The sequence below is a fragment of the Chiloscyllium plagiosum genome, chromosome 4, assembly GCF_004010195.1.
Source record: "Chiloscyllium plagiosum isolate BGI_BamShark_2017 chromosome 4, ASM401019v2, whole genome shotgun sequence".
NCBI lineage: Eukaryota > Metazoa > Chordata > Chondrichthyes > Orectolobiformes > Hemiscylliidae > Chiloscyllium > Chiloscyllium plagiosum.
The window spans coordinates 31,179,494-31,191,989 of record NC_057713.1 but is presented as its reverse complement, the minus strand read 5'-3'; the positions used below and the strand labels follow the sequence as shown (position 1 = coordinate 31,191,989).

General features: G+C 40.9%; 1 protein-coding gene across 2 annotated transcripts in view; it reads left to right on the top strand.

Annotated features, from left to right (window-relative positions):
- The window catches only part of rhpn1 (rhophilin, Rho GTPase binding protein 1), a 90,921-nt gene that overhangs the window by 55,667 nt on the left and 22,758 nt on the right, over positions 1 to 12,496 (top strand). For both annotated transcript variants that reach the window (XM_043687900.1, XM_043687899.1), the window contains exons 7-9: positions 6,843 to 7,009; positions 8,370 to 8,557; positions 9,971 to 10,127. In XM_043687900.1, the coding sequence (XP_043543835.1) occupies positions 6,843 to 7,009; positions 8,370 to 8,557; positions 9,971 to 10,127 (512 nt within the window). The remainder of the gene's footprint in view (positions 1 to 6,842; positions 7,010 to 8,369; positions 8,558 to 9,970; positions 10,128 to 12,496) is intronic.

The following is a 12,496-nucleotide window of genomic DNA, read 5'->3' as shown; positions in this document are numbered from 1 at the left end:
GTTTCCTCATTTCCCTTTCCCCCACCTCACCCTAGTTCCAAACTTCCAGCTCTGCACTGTCCCCATGACTTGTCCTACCTGCCTATCTTCTTTTCCACCTATCCACTCCACCCTCCCCCCGTCCTGACCGATCACCTTCATCCCCTCCCCCACTCACCTATTGTACTCTATGCTACTTTCTTCCCACCCCTACCCTCCTCTAGCTTATCTCTCCACGCTTCATCAGGAATAAAGGCTCTCTGCCTTTATTCCTGATGAAGGGCTTTTGCCCGAAACGTCGATTTCGCTGCTCCTCGGATACTGCCTGAACTGCTGTGCTCTTCCAGCACCACTAATCCAAAACACCCATGTCGTTGTTGTCAATTTCAGACTAACTCACAAGTCACTTCACACATTTTTTTGGATCTCAGTGATGCCTTGTAATGGTCTGGCCACAACACTGTGCCACAACGACATACCCATTCTTATGAATTTGTATAGAATACATCTTGAATTTCTTAAGTTGTGTTTTTCTTAACACATTCTCCTGTGTTTTCTTAAATGTTCACAGCATCTCTGTGTTACCTTACATTTTAGTGAATCACAGTATTTCTACGTTACGTTGCCTTGCTTTTTAGTGCATTACTGTTTCAATGAAAACTTGTTAACTCACAGCATCTCTACCTTTTTAATGCATGTAGAAAGTCAGACAGCTTGTCATGGTTGCCAGTATTGAATGATCAAGGGGTGGATATATTGTATAGCACCCTGCTACATCAATGTCACACCTGTAGCATGTGCCAGCAGCTTTTGTGACAAACATGCTGCATGTGTTTCAACGAAACTGCAAGGTCTGAAAGTCTAATGTAATCCTTCATCAAGAGATCAGTCATGGGCACAGTCTGATTTCAGTTCAGAGGGTTGATGATACTGAATTGAGCATTTGGTGCTCTCAAAGTCAATTTCAGGCTAACCTTCCAGTCCAGGAATTGGATCATGATCAACCCTGCAGATGGAGTTCACGCAGTCTGAAGAGTACAGCTAAGCCAGTCAAGAGTCAGTAGAGACCTCAGTTAGTGGTGGACTGTGCTCAGTCTGGGCTGTTTGACCAGTCAGCCATATATTGGGCAGTACATACGAGAAGGCTGCCCATTCTGTGTGTGAAACTGAAGGATGTTAATTGGAGCCATTGCACTGGGACACACAGGACAATGCCCTTGAAGGGGGACACCCCCAAACAAAAGGTTGAGGTCTGATGTAGCAGAGGAAGGTATGTGACATTACGGAAGAGGATGTTTTTGCAAATCTCCTTGGCTTCAATGGAGGGAAGATAGTAGATAGTGGTACTGAGTATAATTACATGGTAGATGTGGGGTGAGGGGTGAAATAGGAGTTATTGATTGATTAAGATATTTAGGGAGCCACAGTGATGATTAGGTTGACAGCCTAGGACATTTGAAGAGCAGGGCAAAACTTGACTTTCAAGTAGAGCCTGGAACACATGTTCAGCGGTGTGGCCATTACATCTTTCATTAAATCTTAACTACACAACAAGAAATAGCTGCCAGCACACACATAATGAGCAGGTTAAGTTTGATTTGCTTTGTGTGGAGGGTGCAACTATATTAATTAGGCTTACATAGATTCAGGCAGCCCAATTTATGCAAAAGCAATTGCTGGGTTTTTTTTTTGTTAGTTTGTTCTTCACCTTCAAATTGTGAAATAAATGTTACCGCTTTCAACTGTTTGAAAGATTTGCAACAAGACCTGTTCCTGGATTTTCTCAAGGGCTACTTTTGGATTTTTAGTGACTAATTTTTGGTTTTATGGGATTCCTTTTTCAGTCTTTCTAACTCCTTCATTAAATGATGTAACAATACCTTCTATAATTTGTATTGATTATATTGGTGAAGAATTCACCAATATTCAAAGTTTGTGAGAAGATTTGTAGCTCGGGTGCTCGTTTATGTGATTCTGTTCGCCAAGCTGGGAATTTGTGTTGCAGACGTTTCATCCCCTGTATAGGTGACATCCGCAGTGCTTGGGAGCCTCCTGTGAAGCGCTTCTGTGTTGTTTCCTCCAGCATTTATAGTGGTTTGTCTCTGCCACTTCCGGTTGTCAGTTCCAGCTGTCCGCTGCAGTGGCCGGTATATTGGGTCCAGGTCGATGTGTTTGTTGATAGAATCTGTGGATGAGTGCCATGCCTCTAGGAATTCCCTGGCTGTTCTTTGTTTGGCTTGTCCTATAATAGTGTTGTCCCAGTCGAACTCATGTTGCTTGTCATCCGCGTGTGTGGCTAGTAAGGATAACTGGTCATGTCGTTTCGTGGCTAGTTGGTGTTCATGGATACAGATCGTTAGCTGTCTTCCTGTTTGTCCTATGTAGTGTTTTGTGCAGTCCTTGTATGGGATTTTGTATATTATGTTGGTTTTGCTCATGCTGGGTATTGGGTCCTTTGTCCTGGTGAGTTGTTGTCTGAGAGTGGCTGTTGGTTTGTGTGCTGTTATGAGTCCTAGTGGTCGTAGTAGTCTGGCTGTCAGTTCAGAAATGTTCTTGATGTATGGTAACGTGGCTAGTCCTTTTGTGTTGTGGCATGTCCTCATTCCGTTGTCTTTCCCTTAGGCCTCTGTTGATGAAATTGCAGGGGTATCCGTTTTTGGCGAATACAATGTGGAGGTGTTCTTCTTCCTCTTTTTGCAGTTCTGGTGTACTGCAGTGTGTTGTGGCCCTTTTGTACAGTGTCTTGATGCAACTTCTTTTGTGTGTGTTGGAGTGGTTGCTTTCGTAGTTCAAGACTTGGTCTGTGTGTGTGGTTTTTCTGTATACCTTTGTGGTGAATTCTCCGTTCGATGTTCTCTGTGCCATCACGTCTAGGAATGGGAGTTGGTTGTCCTTTTCTTCATCTCTAGTGAATCGGATTCCTCTGAGTGTGGCGTTGATGATCCGGTGTGTGTTTTCTATTTCTGTGTTTTTAATGATTACAAAGGTGTCACCCACATATCCACCCAGAGTTTGGGTTGAATTTGCGGTAAGACTGTTTGTTCTAATCTTTACTTTACCGCTTCTGCTATGAGTCTAGAGATGGGTGAGCCCATGCGTGTGCCGTTGATTTATTCATATATTTGGTTGTTGAATGTGAAGTGTGTTGTGAGGCACAGGTCCAGTAGTTTTGAGTATGCAGTCTTTGTTGATAGGTTCCCCATCTTGTTGTCTGTTCTGTATGTCCAGCAGGTTGGCTATTGTTTCTCTGGCTAGGGTTTTGTCGATAGAGGTGAACAGTGCCGTTACGTCAAATGAGACCATAGTTTCTTCCTTATCTATGTGTATATTTCTGATGATGTCCAAGAATTCCTGTGTTGACTGTATAGAGTGTCTGGATCCACTGATCAGGTGTTTCAGTTTCTGTTGTAGTTCTTTAGCAAGTTGTGTGATGGTGGCCCTGGTAGCGATACGATGGGTCTGAGTGAGATGTCTGGTTTGTGCACTTTAGGTAGTCCATAGAATCTGGGGGTGGTGTTGCTATCAGGTTTCATTCTCTGTAGGTCAAACCTGGTTATCTGTCCGTTTTGTTTTTGCAGGTTCCTCAGTATGTTGTTTATCCTATTGGTGAGCTGTGGGGTGGGCTCAAACTCCCTCTTTTGGTAGGTGTTGGTATCTTCAAGTCATTGTTGCGCTTCTGGATGTACTCTGCTTTGTCCAGGAAGACAGTCATTCTGCCTTTGTCTGCTGGCAGTATGATTATGTTCTTATAATTTCTTAGTGTTTTTAGTGCTTCCCTCTCCTTGGTGTTGAGGTTGTGTGTTTGTCTTTTCCTTGTTATCAGGGGTACGATACTTTGTCTCACTGTTTGTTGTGTCTGTTCTGTCAGTCCATTGTTTCTGAGTGTGCATTCTAGTGCTGCTAGGAAGTCTGCTGTCTTGGCGTCCCTGTGGTTATAGTTGAGTCCCTTGGCCAGTATTGTTCCTTCCGTGTCTTTGAGCTGTCTGTGGGAGATGTTTCTAACCCAGCTATGTGTTGTGGTGTCCTCTCTGTTGTGTGTTAGTGCCGTTTTTTTGCGGTGTGTGGTCCTGTTCTGTCGTATGGTGACGGCCTGTTCTATGGTCCGGGTCCATTTCTGATTGGTGGTTTTTGAAATTAACGATTTTTGGCATGCAATTTCTTGTCTGTATTTGTGTAGTCTTTTGTGTGCATCTGTAATCATTACCTGAATCCGTTCTGTCTGGCTGTGTCTCTGGCTTGTGGGTTGTTGACTGTTGTCTGTATCTGACACATGGTGGAAGGATTTGATTCTTGCAGCATTCGTGCAGGAATTGGAGTTGTTTGTCTGTGGCGTTTAGGCGGTTGGCACAGGATTCCCATTTCCTGGCTTGTCTTCACATCTCTCATACTATTATAGGACAAGCCAAACAGAGAACAGCCAGGGAATTCCTAGAGGCAGGGCACTCATCCACAGATTCTATCAACAAACACATTGACCTGGACCCAGTATACCGGCCACTACAGCAGACAGCTGGAACTGACAACCGGAAGCGGCAGAGACAAACCACTATAAATGCCGGAGGAAACAACACAGAAGCGCTTCACAGGAGGCTCCCAAGCACTGAGGATGTCACCTAGACAGGGGACGAAATGTCTGCAACACAAATTCCCAGCTCGGCGAATAGAACCACAACAATTCACCAATATCTCAATAATCATCATCATTCATCATCACACAAGGAGATCATTAACCTCCTTGACATCCCAGTATTTAAATTGACCCAAGACAATAGATATGAGTCAAACAGCAAATGATTTTTTTTTTAAAATGTGGCTGACACACCTCTAGACAAGAAAAAGTCATCATCCTAAACAGCTTTCTGCAGGCTGGTGAGGTCACAGCAATACCATTACATAGATATCTCTATGTATATATAGCCACTACCTAAAGTAATTCACAGTATATAAAATGCTTTGAAATGGGATAATTGCAAACCTTCATGAAATAAAACTATTCTCTACAAAGTAATGCAACTGAAACAACCACATCCAGTACATTCCTTCCCCAGTGTAATAACTCCTGAATTCATGAAGCTTTAATCTAAAGATTCCAAATTAATTTGCAGGGAATACATTGATACAGTTGATCTGTTTCCATTTAGATAAGTGTTCCTATATTGAAACATTTAAACTGTCTTCCCTTCCTGGTTTTCTCTCCCTTTTTGTACTCTTTCCATCCTTTGCAGACGCTTCCCTCAATCTCAAACCTTTGCAGTTCCTCTATCTTTGCATCCCCTCTTTCCTCTACACCCACCCATTCTACCAGGTCCTTTCCCATATCCTGTAGCTCCCCTGTCTACACATCATAGCCCCACTTCCCTGCCTCAGCCCTTAGGTCTTGCTCCATACATATTCTGCCCCACTCCTGAGCCTGCCTACTGATTTCCCAGGCTTTGTCCCTTACACACTTTGTGTTTCTGCTTGCATCTTCTCTGACTGCCACCATTTACCTCATTCCTCTAAATACACTATATCAAAAACAGAAATTGCAGGCAAAATTCAGCAGGTCTGAAAGAAACAGAATTAATGTTTTGAGTCTATGGCCTCTTCGTCCAGCCTTTTGTCCGTAGCAAGCATTGGAGAAAACCAGTGTCTGTTTGGAGGTAAAAAGGGAAAATATGCTGGAGTATCCTGAAGAAAGAAACAGAGTTAACATTTGAATCCAGTGTGACTCCCTTGTGATTAAAGAAACAACTGTTCACCATTTCCTTCCACTTTGTTTATGGAAGGGTGATTTTTCTCTGAGTGACTGACCCTGACCCAGTGAGTGGATTTTACTGGTTGATTTTGGAAGCAGGTACATACCATCCTGGTGTATTTTGAGCCTTGTCAAGTAAGTACTCCCCAGATACCCCAACCAGATGTTTGGTTGAGTGAGTTTTTACCTGTTTCTCCTCCTTTTAACAGTTCATCCTGCTCTACGTAGCTGCAGTATGTTCTCTTAACCTGGTCCTTTTCATAATGGATGCTCACCATATCTTTTATATCTGAGAATGTATTTGCACAGAAACCTTAATATCAGCAATTGCCACATGTCACAAGAGCAAGAAAGAACTCAATTGACATTTAACCTTGTGTTCAAGTAGTTGATAATTCCTTTAAATAGAGCCAGTTTGGAGTCCTTTGTGTTCTTTAGTATGTGTTTAGCTGTATGAGTGTAAAGCAGGGAAATGACTGGAGTTCCAAAATGGTGCAATTGGCATCAAATCAATATTGTAAATTGATTGTTGTCCTTGGTCTGCATATATTTGGTAGGTGTTAGCAACGTGCACACTAATATCTTTCACAAGATGGAATGGCACACATAGCTACCCAATGCAATTTTACATATATAGTCCTTAATAATCAGCATGCCCCCTGTATACTAAGTGAAAGCTTGGTGAGGTGTTAGTGATCGAATGGGCTGAAGTGACAATATCGACTTAGATCATCGGGGATGATGTTGTTAAGTCCCATGTTAGATATTAGCTAGTACAGACATAGTCCTAAATGTAACACATTCATCTGCTTTTAGTCGAATTAACATAACCCAGAAAATACCGAAGGCAGAACCAAACAGAAACTCTGCTTTTTAGCATTACTGCAGGTTTACAGTTAAATGCTTTCTACCAATCAAATGATTTCATTTTTTTAAAAAGTCCCAAATAACTATGGATGCTGAAAATCAGAAGCAAGAATAGAAATAGTTGGAAAAGCTTAGCAGGTCTGGCAGCATGCATGGAAACAAACAGAGGGAATGTTTCAGATCCAGTGGCCCTTCTTCAGAACTCTTAATTTATTAATTCAGTTTTTAATCTGTTTTCTCCTTCCCTACCTCTTGACAGGTATGACTCTTTGACTGGTGTTCCTTCTTATCAACGGGCTCTAGCTTTTGAAAAGGGAAGCATTCTGTTCAACATTGGAGCACTATATACGCAGATTGGGGCACGACAGGACCGGACCACTGAGGAGGGAATTAATTATGCCATAGATGCCTTCCAAAAGGCAGCAGGTGGGTTTTCATTGGGGAGGTGGAATAATTATTAATGTTTGATTAACTATATGAGCAACTGAAATGAAAATATAAGCTTATCTTTGTGAAATGATGTTTTATGCTGATCAACATGTAATGATTTCCACTAAGACATACACATGCCACAACAGAATGACACAGTACTTAAAAATCTGTGTTTTAGTTTCAGAATCCTTTTTCTCCATTCTAAAATACACATTATTTTGTTTGATATTGGCACTTGGCCTCTTAAAGAACAGTTTGTTTTTAGTCCCTGAAATTTGTTAGATCCACATGTTTTGCTTTATATTTTGTATTTACTCTGATAGAACTTTCTGTTACGGCATTGGCCAAGATATGCTAATATTATTGGAAATCATTGGAGTAGTGCAGACTGGAATTGCTAGTTAATACCCTGCGGAATTCTTGACACAGGTGATTCTGTGGAAATTTTCCCAAAAACAATGCCCCTGTGTTCAATTGCTACGAGAATGTCTATGAAGATCGGATAAAGGGATTAAGTTTATATAGTCATTCAGAAAAAAAAAGTTAAAAATGTAGTCCAACTCTTGAGTAACTGTTAAACTGGCTCTTGGTTTACCACTGACTCCCCAATTTCACCTCTGTATTCCCCCACCCGATCAGGACCCAAACACATCCCAACTTAGAGACACGCAAGCCCCCAACTTCTCCCCACAGCCTGACATAACCCACCTGGACACAAGCCTATTCTACTGTTGCTAGAAACTCAACCTGACCCAGTGCTGCTGGAGCTACCATCCTCCTGTCTTAGCACAGCCTGACACTGCTGGAACGAGACACTTTCAATCCGGCCTGACTTTCAAGTCACTTGAAAGAAGTTCTGGGATTTACGTATTAATCGAATGAAGCCTGCATACTCATTCTAAATGATTAAAGACTTAACAGCAATCTAGGTATGTTCAATGCATTGCATCAGTTGTATGACACTTTGATCTTTTACGATAAATTCTGGGTCTTATAATCCTGCCCCACCAGATACCTGACAAAGGGGCACTTTCAAATAAACTTCTTGGAATATAACTTGATGTTGTGTGATTTTTAACTTAGTCCACCCCAGTCCAACACCGGCACCTCCACATCAGCAATAATATAGGTTAACTGGTAAATTAATTTCATCCTTTGCAGGTAGCACCTTATGTACTTACAAACCTAAAACTGATTCGCTTCCAAAGTGCTGAATTGGATTTGAAACATAGAGGCATGATTGAATGTTAATGTAGTTTGTTGAAGGCTTTTTTTCTCCATGAATCACCAATCATATTCTAAACACTGCTTATGTTGTGTTCTGTATATGCTCATATATCATATTCAACTTCAGGTGCATTGAACTACTTGAAAGAAAATTTCTTCAATGCACCAAGCCTCGATATGAGCACTCCATCCCTCAACATGTTGGTTCGTCTGATGATTGCACAAGTACAGGAATGCGTCTTTGAAAAGGTGATAGTGGCGGGAGTTAAGGATGAGTTCTTAACGCAGCTACAGTGTGCACAGGAAGCAGCAAGGGTAAGAAATGAAAAATAATGTTTGCGGAGATGTGTTCCTTCTCCCATGCTGCCGGCGCTTATATTGGCACTAACATTTTCCATAACCATGAATGAGTTACTAAAGAATCAATAATAACTTATTAAAAGTGACTTAAGAATAAATGCAGTTAAAATAGATGCTTGATGACTATTGTGGAGACTGAAGGGTATTTTCCTAATCAGTAAAACATCTGACTGTATTACTTTTTAAGCAGGTCAATTGGTAACTGTCCTGTACCTTTTCAAACATCTTAAATGACTTAAGTTGTGTTTTGCATATGCCTCACTTCTTCTGATCCAAGGATGGGCCTTCAAATGGTGGCAGTGAGATTGGACTTTTTTTTTTAAATGTATTCAGTGAGCAATATGTCTAACTTATAAATAGATCACTAACTTATTGCACTAATTTTATTTTGGTAGTGCTCCCAGCTCATAATGTGCATGCCACATGATTGGCAGCCACTACCACCACTGCCGTTATGACCCTTTGGAAGTCTTGAAAATTTGAATGCAATCTTAATTCCTTTCAAATCTGATTTTGCTCTTAGATGTGTTTTCCAGCAGCTTGATAATGAGGAGCAGAAACCTCAGATGTGGCTTATTTTGCTATTTTTATGCACTGTTCAACCTCTTAGCATGAAGTTTCTGAAGCTGTTGGTAGTGTTATAGAGGCATAGAATCCTATAGCATGGAGACAGGCCCTTTGGCCCAAACTGGTCCATGCTGACCACATGAACTCCACTTCCCTGCACTTGGCCCTTATCCTTCTAAACATATCATATCCTTGTAATTGTCCAAATGCCTCTTAAATGTTAATGTACCCACCTTAACCACTTATGCTGCCAGTTCAATCCATCTCCGCACAACTCTGTGTCAAAAAAGTTGCCCCTCCAGGTCCCTTTTATCTTTTCCCCTCTAACCTTAAATTGATGTCCTCTCGTCCTCAATTCCCCAACTCTGGAGAAAAAGACCTGAGTGCATTCACCTTATCAATGCCTCTCATGGTCTCATTTCCCCCCCCCCCCCCCCCCCCAGTCTCTTACACTGTAAAGAAAATAGTTCTAGTTGTCCGACCTCTCCCTGTAACTCAGACTGTTAAGCCCAAGCAGCATCCTTGTAAACACTTAACAACATCCTAGTGCTGAACTATACTGAGTTAATGTGGTAATATTACTCTGTGACATTACCAGAAGAAACTTGAAGACAATTGAGATCAGGTAGGGATGCTAATCCCTATGCTTAGCTTTTATTTTGTGTCTAATTTTCATTACTATTAAGATATTTTTGAGAGCTCCACAGACGGGGAGCTGTATTACGACATAGCAACACATTGTCATTTCAGTAATATAGACTTGACTTTGCTGTCCTGAATCATTATTTTACTGTTATTTAGGTGGCAGATGTGTACTCCTTGGTCTATCAGACAATGACACAACCCCCAGTGAAAAATTATGTTCCATTCTCTTGGACAACTATGGTTCAGGTGAAATCTGAGTATTTCAAGGCCATTTCTCACTATTATGCAGCAATCGCACTATGTGACCATATAAGTAAGTGTTGTGACAAAATCCGATATAGTTTGTTTTATAATTTGATATGTAACTATAAAGCTTACAATATGAATTTATAATTGTTCATATAAGAAGTGACTGTATAGATAGTAGTGACATTGTTTATAATCTTGCAAAATTCCCCAGGTTCTTGAAGGTTTGGAAAATGTACTATTTCTGAAAGAAGGTAACAGAAAACTATAGGCCATTTAACCTTGCATCTGTCTTGGGGAAATTGCTAGAATCAAGTAATAAGGAAGTTATAGCAAAATACTCAGAAAATAATTAAGTGATCAGGCAGAGTCAGTATGTTTTGAGAAAGAGAAATTGTGTTTATAACCTAAACTATTTAAAAATAAGGGGCCTTGCTTTTAAGATGAGGACCATATTTTTCTGAGAATTGTGATTCTTTGCCTTAAAAGTATTCAGTGAATTCACTTCCAACACTTTCTGGAGATGAGAATGCCAGGGGTTGGAGCATTCTTGACCCTTCAAGGGTGTCATGGGTTATCATGGGCTGGCAGTAGTCTGGAGTTAAGTCACAATCAGATCAACCGTGAACTCATTAAAGTAGCAGAACAGGTTTGGGGGGGGGGGGGGGCAAATGGTCTACTCCTACTCATAAATACATGCAAAGATATGAATTATAAGAATCATTCTATATGCAGTAAGTGCACTTGGCTGTGCTAAGTGTCTAAAGTATTGGTAAACTTGGAAGGAAGTCTACGTAAAGGAATATTAGGATTCTTTTAAAATTTTTATCCAAGTTACACACCTACATGGTGCAGCTAGAGCAACTGCGGAATATACTAAGGTCACGGGGTCATCTACAATGTAATGCAAGCTAGAAGGTATCTGAAACATGAATGAGAAGAGGCAATGTATTTAATCACTATTGTAATAACCCACGCTATACCGACTCGGCTGTCAGCCATGACTGTTACAAGAAATAATGACAGGACGTTTAAAGGCCAAATTAAATGCTAATTTATTGATAGGGTTTGAACTGTACAACACAGTATTACAAGAAGCCATGCCTTCAATCGCCCAGTAAGCAGTTACCTCCTGCTAATTGTGTGATCCAGTGTGAGGAGAAAGTGAGGTCTGCAGATGCTGGAGATCAGAGCTGAAAATGTGTTGCTGGAAAAGCACAGCAGGTCAGGCAGCATCCAGGGAACAGGAGAATCGACGTTTCGGGCATTCCTGAAGAAGGGCTTATGCCCGAAACGTCGATTCTCCTGTTCCCTGGATGCTGCCTGACCTGCTGCGCTTTTCCAGCGACACATTTTCAGCTCTGATCCAGTGTGAGACCAAGCTACCCTGACTTAAGCTTGCAATCACCTTTCTTCTCAAAAAGAGGAGTCTGTTCCATTGACAAGATTATATTAATCCATAAAAATATACTTTAAGTTACAATTTTTTAAATTGGGTGTATAATTCTTTGTTCAAACCATTGTGTTAAATGCCTCTTCAACAAATACCATGCATTTAAACCAGTTTGGTAAGTTTACATTCACCTGTGGCTTTTTTTTTCTGTATATGGCTGACACTGGCTATGGTAGCATTTATTGCCCATCATTAAAAGGTTGCATTTACTTTGAGAATTTTTATCTGTATTAACTACTCATCTTACCTGATAAAGTGCATATGTACAAGTCATGACCATACTTCAAGTGAATAATCCAAGCTTTTTGAATTAGTGACTACTTATAAACTACCCCTTGGAGAATGAAAGACCAGTTTATTTGACACATCGTATGAATGAAACATGTCTTATAGTTCATCTGTGTTTCAAAAGAAGATACCATCAATGGATGCCAGTTTTTGTCTGTCTTTTCTGCAGCTTTCAAATTGCCCGACACTCTGTCTCAACTGAATTGGTGTTGAAATATGTCAATCCCATGAGCTTGTATAATTACAAGAATGGGCTTGATTTAACTGATTCAGGAGGAGTGAGTCCACACCTTGCATTCCCAACTGATTAGCGATGTTATGTGGATGTGTATCTCTTAGTTCCTTTTAATTTCTGTGGAATTGGGCCAGCTTCCTAGGGATTTGTGGCTCATCATCACTCAGGGAAGTTGTGAACCATGGTCTGGATACTTAAAGAGACTTTGTCCATGCCAGCTCCTGTCCTCCACCCATCCCCAATGATCCCTCCTAGCTTTTGTGCCAACTCATAGCAGCTCCAGACCCATTCATCCAATATGTATACTCTTTACAGAAACAATTAAACCCCCCCCCCATGTATAGGAATATGTGAAAAGCAGCTATTCGAAACGTTAAAAAAATTTACTGCTGCAAGAATCTTCCAATCAACCAGACCTTTAAAATAGCAATAACAGAAACTATAAGCACTTGGTACTTCT